Source organism: Meles meles, chromosome 7, assembly GCF_922984935.1.
Source record: "Meles meles chromosome 7, mMelMel3.1 paternal haplotype, whole genome shotgun sequence".
Lineage (NCBI taxonomy): Eukaryota > Metazoa > Chordata > Mammalia > Carnivora > Mustelidae > Meles > Meles meles.
The window spans coordinates 14,014,478-14,032,969 of record NC_060072.1 but is presented as its reverse complement, the minus strand read 5'-3'; the positions used below and the strand labels follow the sequence as shown (position 1 = coordinate 14,032,969).

Genomic DNA, 18,492 nt, shown 5'->3' with positions numbered 1-18,492 from the left:
GAAGGATCAGAATTTAGACTTCTTGGAATTTTTAGAGTTCTACCCAGAATAAGGCAACATGGGGATTGCCATGTCTTGGTCCCTACAGTCTTCTCTAATTCTCCTTCTACCCTTCTCTCTGTCCTGCATTACCCAGGATTCTTGTGCAGGCTCATGGATTGCCTAGCCCATGTGCCATGCTTCATTTCTTCACTCATGCCCCCACCAATAGTTCTCCCTTGGCCATGATTTGGGAGGATGGATGGGGAACTGGCATAGACAGGGCATGAATTGGGCCAGGGTCCCTTTGGGCAGGGAATTCTAGGGTTCTGTGTATCCAGTGCATGGTGTAAGGGTATAGTTTGCAAGGTTGTGGTGCAGGGCCCTCCTTTGCTATCAGAAGGGCTATAGCTAGTAAGGGCTGGAGTCAGATTTAGGGCAAGGTTCCCTCTAGTTTAGGTTTAAAAGAAGTACTAGATGGGCCTGGGACTTCAGAAGGGTAACTAATGAGAACAATCACTGGTACACTGGAAAAAGTGTGGCTTGGGCAAAATTGGAGCTCTACAACTCACTCACCACATGTTCTAAGCCAAGATACTTAACCCTAGGTCATGGTTTTCTCACTTGTCAAGGGTGATAACATCTACAGCCAAGGCTGTAGGGATAAATTCACCTGATCCTTTATGCAACAAGATAGCAGAGTGTAGTAGACTCAGGGCAACCACAGGGATGCAATCCCAGTGCTACCACTCACTGTGCAACCTTGGGTAACTTACTCAACCTCCATGTGTTTCAGTTTCCACATTTGGGAAGTTGGTTTGATACTAGTAACTAACTCACAGGTTGTTGTGAAGATTAACCAAGATAAGATGTATAAAGTATTCAGAAAAGTTCCTGCACATAGTAAGCTCGAAAGTACATAACCCAAGGCCTAAAACAGAATCAACAACAAAGAACTACTGACTGTTTTCTCTGTGCCTGTGGGTGTCATGTGGTTGGGATCCACAAATAAAACATAATCTTGCCCTCATGGAGGTTACAAAACAGAAATGTGATTCACTTCACTTTGATCTGTTCCACCAGTGCAATGAGTGATGGGTGTTGATAATAATAATAAACAGATGCCGTTGGTATATAAGGCCTGTATGTATCTTCACATCCCTCCTCCTATTTGACCCTAATGTCAACCCTGAGAGTAGGTAGGGTGGGGATCAGTCCCTACATATTCCAGATGGAGAAGTCCTTGTTCAAAGACACATTAAATCTCTAAGGGGCACCGGTGACTCAGATCTTGAACTTAAAGATTTTGGGGATTCAGTTCAGACCCTCCTTGTCCTTCATGATTTGGATCCAGCTAACCTTGACCCATTTCTCCTCTGGTTTTCTGCCCACGTCACAGAAACAGGCAACTTCCTGCGATTCTCTAGCCTCATCCTACACTTCAAGCCTCTGAGCCTTTGCACAGGCTGTTCTCTCTGCTTAGGATGGCTTCTTGCTCTTCTCTGCCTGGCTGGCACCTCCAAGATCTTCATTCACGTCCTCTATCAAGTTTTCCTTGAAAGTGCCCTCCCCCCCACCCGCCCAGTGAGACCAAGTTAGTTGTTCCTCCTTGGGGTTCTCACAGCATCCTATACTAACAACTATTAAAACGCATATCACTCCCTGTTGTAACCACACGGTATTTGTCTCTACCCTGACCCTATACACCTAGTCTGAGAGCTCCTGGAAACCTGAAACTGTGTCTCAGTGCTCACTGAATCCAGTATCTGGCACCAAGTGCCAGGGCACAAGGCACGTTTAACAAGTGTTTGGTCACTGGGTGAATGAGTAACTTCTAGGGATAAGCCCTTGGGTATCCTGTCCTCAAGACACTTTACTGTCATCTACTGGTACACCGTTGTAGTACACTTACAAATCTCCACTGATTACAATGTGGGGTCCTTGTACAGTGTCCAACCTGAATGACGGGTAGTCCTCAACTCGATTCTAACCAGAACGCAGAACACTTTACACTACACCGATACCACCCAAGCAGCTCTGGACTTCACAAGGCCTCACCTTCCCAGGAGAAACACTTGTTTTGCCCATCTCTGGAATGTTTACTGCAAAGCCTGGCAGACCTACTCCGGCTGAAGCTGAGGGTCAGGCAGTCCATCCCCCTGCCTGGCTGGGAGTCAGAAGTCTGTCTCCTGACAGGCCACACAGACTGCTGCCTCCTTGCCGGGGGCTCATTCAGGCTTGAGCTGCCTCTGAACAGTCCTGTCTGGCAGAGGGAAGGGTAGGGATGGTCTGGAATTTTAGATGTCTTGGGGGCTGGGGTTGCCGCCTTTGTAATTGCCTGGCTGTTTGACCCCAGGCAAAATGGAGGGCCTCACTGTGCCTGAAGGCTGTCTCCCTAATGCAGACTTCTTCCCAATGCCCTAATATGTTTATTCCTATAATGAGCTCCCTGAATATCCCAGCCAATCACTCAAGGCCTTGGCCTTGGGAAGGGGGTGGGGGAAACTCTTGATTCCAGGAAGCTTCCTTCTCTGTGGGTGGTCTCATATTTTACTGCCACATCAGAGGCACCAGGAAGGAGAATATTATAAAACCAGCGCTGCCTGGGGTGGGAAATCCCAAGTTTGGGGAGGCGGGATGTGGTGTGTGAGAGAGATTTATGAGGAGTGGGTACTGAGTTCTTTCATGGCGACAGCAGGGGCAGAAGGAAGAGGAGAATTAGCGCAAACAGGATCCACCTGTGTCCAAGCGGCACCCTCCTAATAAATGTGTCTGGGATGTAGAGTCAATGTGGCTGGGCTTTGGCTATGCCCTTCCCAGGCAGGAGGGGTCAGGAAGGTTCTGTCTCAGGCACAGCCCTCTTCCCACAGGTGGCCCCTGTAGGGGGAAGGAGGGCAGGGATGCCCCAGGAAGGGAGTCTCATGTTTCTGATGCAACATATCCGTTGCTTATTTGTGGCCTGGACTTAAGCAGGGCGAGATGGAGTATGGACCATGCAGGAAACCATCTAAGGTAGACATGCTCAAGGCTTCCCCAGTCAGTAAGATGAGGAGAGTCACATGGCACCTTGGCTAGAAGGAGGTGTGACAAAAGCAGGACCTTTGAACACAAAAGTCCAATTCGGAGATCCGTTCTAGCTCCATTATTTACTCAAAAATACAGGCTAACCTGCCTGACCCCTTCCCACTGCCAGAGGGGATCCTCCAAGGAAGGGGCAGCGTCTCCATTCCACCTTGCAATTAGGGAACTCCAGTGAGTCAGACAGGGGAGGGACCCTTTGAGGGTGGCCAGGCTCCTTGCACCCATATGGGGATCTGTGGAGGTAAGGAACTAGAGCCCCAAGCCACAGGATGGGACAAATGTCCCTCCCTTGGCTTCTGACAGCAACAGGAAAGGAGATTTTCATGGGTAGGTCTGGTCACCATTCACAACTATCTACTGAGCCTCCCAGGGACCAGGTACCCTACAAGATGTAAGGGGAAAATGCTGACATGCTGCCTGTTCTTGGGAAGCTCATGTTCCCAGAAAAGTCAGAAAACTAACCAGGTGAAAAAGAACTGGTGAGTACTGAGAATAAAATGCACAAAAGAACAGGGGATAAGATGTGAGGAGTAGGGGAGATCTCACTCATGTTGTCACGGGAGGCTTCTTCAGAAGAAGCTGAATACATATTTATTGATCATATTTATTGTGCCAGGGCCTGCAGCCTCTAAGTAGTTCTTGGCTTCTGGGGGGCTTACCACCTAACAGGAAGGGGAGACTCATAAATAGACCATGACCACACAGGGCATTAGCCCAAAGATCCAGCTCAGCCCATCTCTGGGGCAGGGGTCACTCCCTGGGGAGTGGTCCAGTTCATCCATCCATGTATCCAATATCTGGGGCCTCTTCTTTGCCAGGGCCAAGGGCTACTGTGAGAGGGTCTGGATGTGTATGTGTGAAAGGCACAGACAAGGGCAAATGAGTTGGGCAGGTTCTGGGGGTGCTCAGGGAGGTGATGAATTCTCCTGGGGCATATTCTAATTGTGCGGGGAAAATGAGCAATAAGCATAGAGCAGAAGACCCAGATTTGAGCTGGCAGCTGGGGCACCTGCTACACGATTCTGGACAAACCCTTACCTCATCATCTGTAGAACAGGGACAGGAAGACTACCCACAGGGTTAGTATAAGGCTTAAGTGAGGATGCAGATTTGGAGGACTCTGGGAACCTGCCAAAAATGTGCTAGTAAGTGTGCTGCTCACTGGTGGGCTGCAAAGGTGGAACTTCTCCTCTCCAGGTGAAGAGGTCGATGGGCACTGCCAGCATCAGAGACAGACTCAGGTCCCATCCAGCTCTGCTATTTATTTCCTAGTGCTTCTTCAGACAGACTTCAACCTTTCCAAGCCCATTTCATTTGCAAGTGCTCAGGAATGCTATCTCTGACACATTCTGACATATGGCAGGTGTTTAACGCTCATCTCTTTCCCTCCTGACCTTCACCAGGATGGGGAGTGGGCTGAGGTCTGTTGGGTGTGTCCCTGGGAAAGTGACCTGTCAAGAGGAGGAAGGGGCAATATCTTCCTTGCTCTAAATGGAACTCCTGCTTCATGAAGTCTAGCATAATGGAAACCTGCCTGGACAACTCCCTGGGATCTTCTCTTCCTCCCCAATACAGGCCTTTAGGGCAAACAAAGTCATCAGCCACACACTCACCATTAACAGTAGAAATCAATAGAAAACAGAAAACAGTAGAATGTCGTCTCAGTCCTTATCCCTCTCATTGCCAAAGACACTACACTGTGCCACCCTCATTTCTAAGGATATCTGAAAGTCCACAATCTTTATTACACAAAGAGAGTTTGTTAACATTTAGAAGGCTAAGCCATTCCCTCACCAAACATACATTTACTGAGCATCCTCTAAGAGCCTATCTGGGGAAATGCCCATGGGAAAGGTAATACACTGAAAAGGTAATTCATACCAAGGTGCAAATGACCAATATCTGATCATTCCAGAAAAGGAATTTAAATGGTATAAGGAAGATGAGAAGGGCACATGAGAATATTAAGTGTTTGATTTAGAAAGAGGGTGTGGGGCCTCTCAAGGTATAAAGAACAGGGAACAGAAGGAAAAGGCTGAGAAAAGTTATTTTCTACCCATCCTTCCCTCCTTCTCTTCCTCCCTCCCTCCATCCACCCATCCACCCATTTACCCCCCCCAACCATCCATCCATCCAGCCACCTATCCAAGGTTCACTATGTGCCCAGGACTGTGCTAGACCCTAGGTATTGCCCTAAACAAAACAACCCTCCTGCCATCATGCTGCATACAATCTAGCTGGAAGACAGACCCAGAAGAATATTTATCTTGCATATTTATCCTGACTCATGTCTTCTTTAAATCAGTAAACTTCATGAAATCCACAGTCTTATTTTGGACTTAAATTGTATGCTTACAATTTTAAAATAGAAAATTCATATAAAAATTCAGATTTCTGACTGCCCTTGAAAAATCAATGACTTGGCAACACCAGCCCCTTTTTCTTGCATGGTAACAACTGGGTGAGTGAACTGCAGCAACTGCCTTCAGAGGGGATGCCAGTTCTCACGCCCAACACAGTCCCCAATTTTCTGTCGTCTTGCTGAAGCTGAAACCAAGTGACAGATAATCATTTGCCATAAAGCATGTGTTGTTGTTTTCATTGCAGCAGGGAAATATTTCTCTATGGTTGTGCCTTTTCCTACCACCTGCCCCTTCACTCACCAACCATCTCGTCTCCTATAAGCAGCTGTACATGCAACCCTTAATTTAACTAAGTCCATTCTGAAGATGGCAACTAACTCAATGCAAATCTTCAGGAAACCTGCACTCTTACCCTTCCTGCAGATCAAGGGTGGGAGGTCAGGAAAATGGACACAAAGCACCATCCTCTCTCTTGCCATCACAGAGAGCCTCCCTCCTGCCAACGGAACACATCCTAGGCAGGCTTCCACAGGCCCCAGGAGAGGAGACGTTCTGTAATGAGGCTGGCATCTGCCCAGTGACCTGCCTCCCCCAGGGCAAGGCTGTAACCAGGCTGGATGAAGTCTGTAGACTCCAGTACTGAAACAGCTATTGCTAAGAAAGCCATGGCATCTGAGGGACTCCACTGAAAAGGTCGTTCAGAGGACCAGGGCAAGAAAACCATGCTTTGGAGGAAGAAGGGAGATTCACAAAGTGAACAGTTGAGATCTTTGGAGAAAAGCAAGACAAGGTCAGAGAAGTGACTGAGACATAAAGTCACAGAGGAAAGAACACAAAGCTTTAGGCTCAAGACTCCTATAAGGGCTTATAGGCCAACCCCTTTATAGTCAGGCCTCTTCTGTAACATTCTTCCCAAATGGCCAGCCCAGTTATGCCTGAATGCCTGCAAATGATGAGGAGCTCACTGTGTCACTAAGCGGCCCACCTGATCTCTGGATGGATCTTTGCCATTCCATATATTGAGCTGAAATAGATCTCTAGTGTAGGTGGCCCTACCGTTCCCAGCTCTACCAGTTGGAAGCCACACGAAAGAAGTCTTTTAACTCAATGGTTTCTAAACTTGGCTCATCATCATAAAAAAAAAAAAAAATACAGTTTCCCAGCTCCATTGATTTAGTAGTTCTAAGGGCACATTGCAGTGTGGCCTGTCTTGCACCCATCTGAACATCCAGCAACAGCACCTCCATCTGCATTTGTACTGAAGGAACCAAGCAGCTCTGTGGTACACAGTCTTGGTGGGAATGTCCCAGAAAATACTGTGGAACCAGCCAGGTTTGTTCTCCCCCAGGAATTTGATTTGAGAGCAGAGAGGCACATGGCTAGGGGAAACAGGAGCTGACTTCTCTAGAGAAGGCTGACCACAAGTCCCAGCCTCCTAGAGCCCAGAAGAGCCCTGGGTCTTGGTCTTTCTAAGACTTGGGTTTTCATATCTCCTTTTGATTCTGTGAGGCCCCTGTATTCAATACACCCCCATTTTGACTAAGTCAGCCAAAGTCTATTTCTTTTTCTTTCAAACAAAGAACTCTAACTATTACAGAAGGTGTAGAGTGGTGCCTGGGAATCTGAATGTCATTCTTATAGAAACCATATTTTCAGGAATGTGATCTTAGTCCATCATTGTTTGACTTAAGAGGAAACTGAGGCCCAGAGAGAACAGTGGCTCCACTATGATCGCATAGCATCAGTAGAGAAGGGAGTAATCGGGAAGAAACAGCATCTATCAGATTTCTCCCCACATTCCCTTCTGCTCGAAGACATTTCCCCCAGATTTTCTAGCCAGTTTCAGAGGGTGAAGACTCTACCAGGCAAGAGACAGCTCTTCACTGTTTTCCCCCTCCCTCTCTCTCTCCCTGAAAGAGCTGGGTAGGAAACAGCAGGAGCACCAGGCCTCAGGATTGGACAGCAGGAAGACCTCACGGAGAGAGGTCAGCACTTGAAAAATTCCTCAAGTCAAAGGGCTTGGGGCTTGGGTGCCACACAAGGCCCTCACTGTGTGCGCACATTGTCTCCCTGATAAAAGGGGCCAGGCCTGGGAAAACGGAGCTTGTCTCCAGGCGACTAGGCAGGCTGCTGGGGAATGCCCAAGGCCCTTCCCCCTCCCCCAGGGCCAGGGCCAGGGCGGCAAGGGGGAGGGGCAGGATTGCAGGGCAGGTGCCCAGAGTGGGAGGGATAAGTCCAGAAGTCCAGAGCCACTCTAGGTGGTGCTGGATGGCCTGTGTGAACTGGTGAATAAAGTGAGGAGGAAGGTGACATTAGGCTTTTCCTTTCTCCCTCTCCTTTCCATCCCTGCATGTCCCCACTGGTAATAGCCAAGGCCTCCCTTGTTCAAGGAGAGGTATAGTGATAGAGGAAGTGGGGTGGGGGGAGATGTAAAGATTCTGTTTCCCAGAGCCACCTGTCTTCAACAGAGAGGTACGTGTCTCTGCTGTGAGCCCCACAAGCAAGTCTAGGAGGCGGGGACCAACCCAGGCCTCCATCTTCTCATCCACACAGTAGAGTGCCTGCCAGCTTACCAGCATCCAGACACCCCTCCTCCAGGGCTCCTGGAAGACAGCCCTTGAGCCTATCCAGCTGAACTGAGAAGTATGCCAAGTGGCTTCCTTCCCCTGGCTTCCAGCACCATTATATTCATTGGCAATTAGTAATTGCAATTAATTGTTAATACAGTTACCATTTCAGTGCCTGTTATGACAAGCTAAGCCCTGTATTAGCCCCACCTGTGCCATCATCTCTAATCTTTGCAATGATCTTTCACAAAAGATATACTATGGCCCTGCCTCATAGCTGAAGAATGTGAAGTTCGGAGGTCAGACTTCCCAAGGTCATGTAAGTGAGAGGGAGAAGAGATCCAGGCAGTCTGCCTTGGGACTGTCTACTAGTTTTGCTCCCTCCCTGCTGGTGACTGACAATCTTCATTCATAGCTGCTCTCTGAGAATGGGGTTAGCTGGGGGGCCTGCTTCGGTTCTCCAACCAGAAAGCAAGGAAGTGCAAAGGGTAGCCTCTCACTGGGCCCATGTTAGCAGGACTGAGATGGTGGCAACTGTTTCTCATTGTCATCCCCCATAAGCAGGTTATCTAGATAAAATACAGGTTATCCAGTTAAATTTGAATTTTGGGTAAATAACCAACAATTCTATACATATAAGTGTCTATTTATGGTATAATTCTATACCAAATTTTGCAGGAGATAAACAGATTCATTATTTATCTAAGTATTAACTGAGGGTCCTGTATTTTTATTTGCTGAAAATAGCAACCCTACCCCAAAGCCTCTGCTGGTGATGCCAGCTCTGAGTTCAAACACCCCCCTGTAGGTGGCACAGTGGGAAGCAGAATGTCCTGGTCCCCATGGGGCCAATTAGGCCCACTGCAAGGCTTCGAGGAGCCTGCCAAGATGCCCCGCAGTCCTCATGTCTTCAGTCAAAGCAGCCTGAAGCAGTTCAGCCCAAGTAGAGCCTGGAGCCTTTGAGCTACCAGCTGGACGAGGGGGAGCCTTGGGCAAAGCCTGGACATCAGGTACTCCTGAATTCCAGGGTAGCTGAGTGTGTTCTGAGAAAGACTCTCCCTAGGGCATCCTTGATCCTGAACTCTCCCATAACAGTAGTATCAGCCTCTGGCAAGAGCATCTATTTGTTTGTTGATGAAAGCGTCTGTGTAGCCTATCCTACCTTGTGCCAGGTACTGTGCTAGCCTCAGACAATATGGTATTCAAACAAGGGAGGCTTGTTTAAGCCTTACCCTCCTGGAGATTATGCTCTGGCACAGGACCATAGCACAGGCAAACAAACCGGACACATAGGACAACAGCTGGGAGGGAGAGGAACAACAGGCTTTTACTGGAGCCTTTAACATTCCTGCAAGCTCAGTGGTATGGTGACAGTGGTGGCATTATGGTCCCCACTTTACAGATAAGGAAACTAAGGCTCAGAAATGTAAAGCGGCTTGGCCAAGACCACAGAGCTGGTGACTGGCAGAGTTGGGATTTCAGTTCCGACCTGCCACCTGCCACCCCTGAGTTTTCTGCATTTTATCTCCCTTCCCATTTTAACACTCTTGGGAAACATGTCTGACATGTGTTAGGAAATCAAATATTTAATATCAAAACACCAGGAGAAAGAGCAGAAAAGATCCTGCTGGAGCCTTTAAAAGAGGAAAATAGCCCAAAGGCAATTTCTACGAAGGATCCAGTTCCCAAACCTGAGATCACAAGTGTCTGGATGGCTACAGGAACCTCTTTTCCTCCTGGCACCTTATCGTTCCAGCTGCCCACAAGACTCCAGCAGGGTGGAGCTGCCTGGCTTGAGGTGGGGCACTTTCCTCCCAGGGTGAGGTAACCGGGATCCTGTGCTTGGCTGCAGTGCTGTTACATGGAGTCCTGCCACTCTGTCTCCTCCCACTGCTCCCAGACACTGGGCGTATGTGGGTGTGTGTACATGTGTGAGCCTCCCAAGCAGGCTCTGCAGGCCAGTGCCCTCACACACAGCTCCAGTAGGAGTGGGAAAAAAGACCAGGAACAGGGGTGTCCAGAATGGTCTGAGATGAATCCCAGATGCCACTGACATCCATTTTGATTTGGGGCTCAGAGCCTCAGTTTTCCTTATTTATAAAATGAGAATAGTAAAAGTATTCCATACAGTTGTTGGGAGGATAGAATTAGAAAACTATGAACACTATTTAGCACAATGTCTGGAGGTGGAAAGTACACAAATGTTTGCCACATGACAATGATGAAGACATGACCCCATCCCCAAAGAGCTCATAGTTTGTTCATTTGTGTGTCTGTTCATTTTTTGACCAAGAATTTTCAGCATCTACCTCTGCCAAACACTGAAGTCCTGTGCAGGGGTCAGCAGGAACTGTGGCACCATTAGAAATGCCTTTTAAGAAGTTAGACCTGTTCAAGTCCCAGCCTAGCCACCCCCACCTGGTCTTTCTTGAGCAGGTGCATGGTCACTGTGTTTGGCTTCCTCACCTGTATAATACCCCCTGGGCAACTCAGGAAGTGACTATGACAAGAGCTCTCTTGGCAAATGATTAGTAACCAGCTCTGTGAAGAGAACTGAAAGCCTTGTTTTGTAGCATCTGCCAGTTTCTGTGGTGTAAATGCTCTCATGTGACTACCATGACTTTCTGTAGGATTGAGTATGAGATGAGAGGGGAAAAAGGAGATTTCAGAATGTCACCAAAGTCACTCTTTAGTTTCACTGTCACCATCTCCACCTGTCATTACCAAATAACTTATCACTTCCAAAGTCACTCATTCAGTCATCAGACATTTCCTAATTAACTGCCTGCCCTATTGTAGGCACTGAGATGCAAATATACCATCTGGGAGTGGGTGGGGTAGGGTGGTGGTGGGGACACAAATTATCATACAGCATCTCTTGGTGAATCTAAAAATGCACAAGGTACCTTAGTGGGTATCACCGATCATTATTTAGGAGGACAGTGTAGCCTGATACACTCTAGGCTGGAAGGACAGTAGAAGAGGGGTGTTTCAAACCAAGAATACTTTCTTCATTTCCTCCCCAACAAATAAAAGAAAAAAGAAACATAGGGAAGGGTGGAGAATTGAAGGGAAGGTAACAATAGATCATTGTTGAAATGGAATAGCAGACATTCTGGGAACAAGGCCATGGGTGAGGTAAGAGGAGAGGAGAGCCAGAGTTCCACAAGCTACTGGAGGGAGGGGTTGGGGGCAAAGGCTTAGCTACTTCTATCCCCTCACCTCAACAACCTGTTACTCAACTTCCTCCAGGCTCTGGAGAGCTTATAGGCAAAACCATGAGCAGGGAGGTACATCTAACCCAAGCCTGAATATGAGCAATCTTTTTTTTTTTTTTGTCGCATTCAATGTTTTGATTTCAAAATCAAACCTGGGGTTCTGGTATATTCAGTGGGCAATAAAAAAGCTTTGTGCCAACTTTCTTTTAACAATCTCAAATAGCAGTCTTACAGTTACTCCTATACTGGAAAATAAAGAGCCAAGATTTTATACATAGGTGAGTAAAAACTGAAACCCCTCAATTCTATGTATTATATTGCTGACTTTCAAGGTAAGGTGAGTTTCAGGCCTCATTATGCCCATTAAAAGTTATCCTCATTGGACTGGAGGGGGGCAATGACAATGCTAATTGAACACCGACTGTGTGTTGAGCACCAGGAATATAAGGAAGAACAAGACACAGGCCTTGTTTTGGCAGAAAAGACAGCCACCTAACAGCCAATGATAACACAGTGTGAAATGACTGTAGCACAATACAAAATGCTCTAAATAAAGGAGGTGGCTGTCAGCACTGTTGGCAGGGTGCAGTGTGTCAGGGAAGACTTCACAAAAGAGAAGACACCTGAGCAGGCTTTTAAGGATGAATGGAAATTGGACAAGTGAACAAGATAGGGAAAGGTATTCCAGGTAGCAGGGAACAGAAGGTGCTAAGGCAAATGTGTTTGAGAACTACAGGCTGTTTGTTATTTCTGTAGAATAAAGAGTACAGCAGGAAGTGGAGCTAGAGACAGAATTAGAGGGAGGCAAGCAAGCTGATGACTTGATTTAAATTTGAGGGCAATGATGCAGCAACACAGGATTATAATAGGGGATGCATGGTGGGAGCAAACTGATCAAGCCTGTGTTTCAAAAAAAATTACCCTTTGGTTACCACCAAATACCTTAACGGAAATAACAGAAGTTAACCAGGAAGTCAAGACTGGAGGCCGAGGACCATTGAGGCTGCTGAAAATTCTAGGCAAGAGAATGAGTGGACAGGCAGTAGGGCTAAAGAATACTGAGATTAACATCCATTTATTCTATTTCTCCTTTCCGTCATGGTTCTCAAGATTGACTGATCTCCCCTCATCCCAGAGGACAACTTGAGTTCAGACCTACTACTGAGCTGGCCCAAAGTTCCCCAAACACCACTGTCCTAGCTGGGCTCTTCCAGGGCCAACTCCAAAAGGTGGTGGGATCCTACAAAGCTCAGCCATGAGTTGTGTTTCTCAGCAAAGTATCCCTCTGTTTTTCCTCCAAGGATGAAAGATCCTTCCCCCCACGCCACTGGGCAGGTATCAGATAGTCCTTGGGGGCGCCCAGGCTGGTCGAGTATCAAGCTGGCCTCGACCAGGAGGGGGAGAGAGGGAGTTTCTTGCAAACTCTCTAGCTATAAGGAAACCTGATTCTGCAGGAAAGCCCAGGACCCAGAATGGGAAGACAGAGGATCTGGGGCTGAGAAGGGAGAAAAGGGAGCAGCATTGTTCCTGGTGGGTTCACTCTCAGTCTAGACAGTGGCTATTTCCCCCTTCATTATCATCTCAAAGGGGGAGGGGAAAGGGGCCTGTGAACTGGCATCTCCCCTTTAACAACTTCTTCCCCTCAGGAGACAGTTTGCACAATGGAGGAGGGGTTGGGCGGGGGCTGACTCAGGCAGCTCAGGCTCTGCCAAAGCCACCCCAGGACAGTGGGGCTGGCTCGCCATCTGCTGGCCACTCCTGGTGGCCGGGGACGGCAATCCTCAGGAACTCTGCAGAAGAGGACTGGGATTCCTAGGCAGCCTGCATGGATCTGGAGAAAGCTGGAAATGTATTAAGATTCAGAGAGGATAGGAAGTTGGAGAAGAATCTAAGATGGAGTTCTGCAGGAAAAGCTGGTGTGTCTGCAGGCAGGAAGTCTCTATCACAATTGTCCAATGGATGCAGAACCAGGTTCCAGGTAAATTAATGAGTGTCAGTTTGCCCCTTCTCCTCTTTATTACCTATTGAGGGGCAAGAAGAAGATTGCTGCTTTTGAGGCCTAATTAAGGTGTGAGTATAACAGGCGTGATTAAAAGAGACTGGGAAATATTCCTCTAAGCCAAAATTGTGTCCCCCTTCAGTATGCACAGTTTAAAATTCACCCATTAGTCATACCTGTGGATTAGAGAGATGGAAGACTAAAGTAAAATGTAAATGTTACTTGGATAGGAGAAACAGGTGATGGAGTTTAAGGAGTGTACTTGTCATGATGAGCACAGAATGATGTATGAGGTGTTGAGTCACTATATTGTACACCTGAAACTAATGTAACACTATGTTAACTAACTGGAATTTAAATAAAAACTTAAAATAATAATAAATAAATGTTACTTGGGTGAGGCCATTCATTGGATTTCAACCTCATTCACTGTGCCCCTACACTACACTACTTACCCCATGGACACCAGGAGGACAGAGATTCATAAGACGCAACTTTATCATTCAGGAGCTAACAGGCATGAGTGATTAATAGAAAATTCTGCACACTGAGATCAATCCTAATCCACTCTGCCCATTATTGGGGATGAAGAGATTAAATAAACATGCCTATAAGGGGCTGCCATCAGGATGACTAATGTTGCATAGAAGGTCACAAATAGTCTCCAACAGTGACATACACCTAAGTAGCAACTACTGTCTATAAGACACATCCTAAGCACTTTTACAGTAACTCAGATTTTAACCCAATTACATACATTAACTCTATAAGATAGATACTGTGCCGTAACTTGCAAAGGTCATTCAGCTACTATGGGGTAGAGATGGGATCTGAATCCAGACGGCTTAACTCTGAAGTCTGTGTTCCTCACCATTGTACTGTGCTGTCATTTATCAGCTCAACCTCCATACAGAGAGTAAGTTCCCTGACAAAGAGGTTTTTAAAATAACCCCTGACCACTGCCATATCATGGCAAACCCTGACTGAGCTAGAGATAACACGGCAGAGAATGCTCCAAATCAAGGTCAAGCACTGGGTTAAAAAGAAACAAGAGGACTGCAAAGGCCATGCAGGCATTTTGATTACTGGGCGGACAGGCAGCAGGATTGTACAGGCAAGAGTGCCTGGAAGAAATATCTCTGCAGAAATCAACCGCTCAGAACATAAAGATGATGCTTTTACATAAGCGCACGAACAGATAAACAAGGCTTCATGATGACAAGCTTCAAGCAAGCAGCAACACCGAAGATAATGCACACTAGATCAGAACAAAGGCTGTGCACATAACCATCTTGCTTAAGATGAACTGATTTCTTAGCAAGGAAGTAAAGACTGCTATCTACACCTGCTGAACATGCTCCCATATTGACTGAATATGTATTACACACTATAAATATCCCACTCCAAAGCACAGGCTCAATCGTTCCCAGCCTGAGTTAACTTCTGAAGGAATGAATGTGAGTACACACATGCACGTGAGAACAGCAGAGCCTCTGGCATGCTCAGTGAACAGTATGCATTAATTTATTCACCTAAGATATATTTACTGAGAGCCTACGATGTGGCAGTCTTTGCAGACACATGCAGGCAACCTTGCTCTCCAGCCCCACGACCTTGTATGGGTCTGTCAGAAATGCCCTGGATGGAGTGCCTCCATGTCTCCATATTTGGACTTATTTCCTGGACTGCAAATTCTATATCTCAAATTAGGACTGATAATATTGATCACTCACCTCTACCAAAAATTTGGTATAGAGCCCTATTCTCCAACTGTCCAGATCCATGTGAACAGGGTCTGTTCACCACTCACCTCAGCACCTAAGACTGTGACTTACACTTGACTGGTGCTAGTAACTGCTTGTGGAACAACTGCTGCAATGACCTTGACACATGTGCCTAGTCTCTGCCTCTGGAGAGCTTACCATCTGTTGGCATGCCCAACATCATCTCTGCGCATGCTTGGTGTTAAAAGAAGAGGTTCTGGAGCCAGACTGCCAGTACATGGAAGACCTGGGATACAAACCCAGGGACTCTGGTCCCTAGGGTGTTAGATAAGGACCATGGGCCTTGTGTTCGTTTCTTTTACCCTCATAACAACCTAACTGAATAGACAGAGGATGGCTGAGGCTGAAAGATAGTAAGCAACTTGCCAGAGTTATTCTAGATTTTTAAAGTTTTCCATTTTTAGGAAGGTAATATGGCACACATACCATATATTATGTAATACTCCCTATGAGCTCTAGACAGCACCCCCACAGCAAACGTATTAAGATGTAAACTAAGCTTGCAGTAGATCATATGGTCAAGCACAGTGAGTGGTATAATGAAGACTATTATAATCTCACTTTCCCTCAGACCAAGCTTTGTTGCCAAATGGATTATAAAATATTTTTTCAGTTTTCAGAGCTTTTTGGTTTTAGATTTACAGGTAAGGGATTGGGACCTATAAATGTAAAGCAAAAAGCAGATGCCATGGTGCCTGGCATGGAGCGACCACATGATAAACAGTTTTTTTCCCTCAGGCTAGTCTCTGATATCACAAAGCCTCTCAGCAACCCCCGCCCCCCACCACCCCAGGACTGAGAGAAGCCCCATTTCCTCTCTTGCCCGTAGTTAGAAGCACCTACAGATTCTGGCTTACCAATCTGTGTGGGCATCATCGATCACCAATAGGATCCTGGGCCTTTGAACAACGGGAGCAGAGGGACCTGGAGGCTCCATCAGCCCTGAGGGGGCTTGTGAGGTCTGCTTCATGGCACTGGAGAAGGAACTAAAGAGGCTGGATCCTGGAGAGGAGAAGGAGGCTGCCAGGGGCTGGGGGTGCCTCCTCTCCATGGCTGGGGAGGCAGGGGAGCTGGTGGAGCTGTCTGGGCGCTGCAGGTCTGTCATGTAGCCATTGGGCAGGTTGGCCACAAAGCTGCTGTCGGAGAGGCGCCGCCGGAGGAAATTCATGGCTATGGATGGAAGAGATGGCTTGTTCCTACTCAGACTTGTTTAGGTGAGGTTCAGAACACAGGCTACCAGGGAGAGGAGGTCACAGAAGAGCCAGGGGAATCCTGCACAAGTCGGCTTCAGCTGTCTTTGCTAACCTGTGGAAACAAGCCAACACACACATTAGTGGAAATGACCTCCACCCCTTAAGAGCAAATAGATATGGCACCTTCCTGCCCCACTGTTGGGGGCAATATAAAGTGGGACATCCTTTTGGAAAGGACTTTGGCAACATGTAATTAGAGCACAACCTTTTAACCTATAATTTTCATTTTCTGGAATTCTATCCCAAGAAATGAATCTCAGTTACTGGAAAAGCCTCCTGCACAGATGTATTTTCCATGGCATTATTTACACTAGCAAGATACTGGAAAGAATTCCAACCTTAGTCACAAAATAATGAATAAATAAAGTACAGCACAGTCACTCAGTTGAAAACCTTTGTGGCTATTAAAAGAGGGTACATATAAAGAGATTTTAGTACCATAGAAAATAATTCATTTGTAATTAAGAAGGTCATGCTACAAGTTTATTGGGACAGAATGACTACAACCACATAAAGGACGAGATAATATAACTTTGGAAAGCAAATACACTGGAATGTTAACCATAATTATATTTGGGTAATGCAATTATGTGGTTTCTTTTTCATTTTCTTTCCACTTACCTATATTTTCCAGATTTTCTAGAATATATATTGCTGCGGACTGAACTGTGTCCCCCAAATCCATGTGTTGAAGCTCTAACTCTTAATGCATTGGTAACTAGAGATGGTGCCTTCAGGAGGTAATGGAAGTTACATGAGGTCATGAGGGTGAGGCCCTCAGGATGGGATTCATGGCTTTATAAAATGAGACACTAGCTTGCTCTCCTTCTACCCAATGAGGACACAGGGAGAAGGAAGCCGTCTGCAGGCAAGGAAGAGGCCCTCATCAGAAACCAATCACGGTGGGACCCTGATCTCAGACATCCAGCCTCCAGAACTGTGAGAAAATAAATTTCTGTTGTTTAAGCCACACAGTCTGTGGTATTTTGTGATGGCAACCCAGACTGACTAATATATATGTACTGCTTTTCTGAACAGAAGAAAAAAAGTTAAAAAAAACCCCACCAGATTATTCATTTGAGATCTAGATATCCCATTGAGAAAAATGATTATTTAAATGATATGATTATCTAATTATGCAATTAATTATTTAAATGATGCAAAAACCCTCATAGTTTTTGTGATTATTTTATATATTTTTTTTTTTATTAAAGATTTTTATTTATTTATTTGACAGACAGAGATCACAAGTAGGCAGAGAGGCAGGCAGAGAGAGAGGAAGAAGCAGGCTCCCCGCAGAGCAGAGAGCCCGATGCGGGGCTCCATCCCAGGACTCCGGGATCATGACCTGAGCTGAAGGCAGAGGCTTTAACCCACTGAGCCACCCAGGCGCCCGATTATTTTATATTTTTATTGAAGTAAAATTTACTTCCACTGAGATGCACAGTTTTCAAGTGTACAATTCTTTGAGTTTTGATATATGAATACACTGATGAAAGATTTATTATATTTATGCCGCCTCAGGAAGTCCTCTTGTGCCCCTTTCTGGTCAGCCTACACATCCTCATAGACAAAACTCTTCTGATCTCTGTCACTGTATGTTAATTTTACCTCTTCTTAAACTTCCTATCAATGTAATCATATGTATTAATCTTTTTGAAGGGCTTCCTGCCCTCAACAGAGTGGTTTTGAGACTGATCTAGGCTACATGTATCAATAGTCATTGTGTTTTTCAATCTCCGAGTAGCCCTCCACCAGATGATTCAAACCACAAAATTTTGTATCTTCTCCTGTTGATGGGCATTTGAAATGCTTACAGCTGGGGGGTATTATGACTAGGATTGTTATAAGAATCTTTTATTTAAGCATTTTTGTGGAAAAAGAAAGACTGGGGAAAAAAGAGAGTGAAGGGGAGACTTTTCTTCAGGAAAATATCTAGAAGAAAATTTATTGGATCATAGGGTAGAAGTATGTTTACCTTTATAAGAAACCATCAGAAAGTTTCCCATAGTCGTTGTGCTAGCTTGCACATTTCTCCTAAGGAAGGGTTCCAGTTGCTTTACATCCTTCACAACATTTGGTTGTTGTCAGTCTTTAATCTTAGCCATTCCAGTGGGTGTAAAATAGTGTCTAATTGTATTTTTAATGAATTTTCTCTGATATTTAAGGAGGTTGAGCAATTTCCATGGGTTTACTAGCCATTAATATATCTTCTTTGGTGAAGTATCTGTTCAAGACTTTGGCCCAT

At 46.0% G+C, this 18,492-nt stretch overlaps 1 protein-coding gene across 2 annotated transcripts in view; it reads right to left on the bottom strand.

The window, feature by feature from the left end:
• The window catches only part of SYN3 (synapsin III), a 462,269-nt gene that overhangs the window by 408,587 nt on the left and 35,190 nt on the right, over window positions 1–18,492 (bottom strand). For both annotated transcript variants that reach the window (XM_046011478.1, XM_046011477.1), the window contains exon 2: window positions 15,849–16,296. In XM_046011478.1, the coding sequence (XP_045867434.1) occupies window positions 15,849–16,159 (311 nt within the window). In that variant the 5' untranslated portion in view covers window positions 16,160–16,296. The remainder of the gene's footprint in view (window positions 1–15,848; window positions 16,297–18,492) is intronic.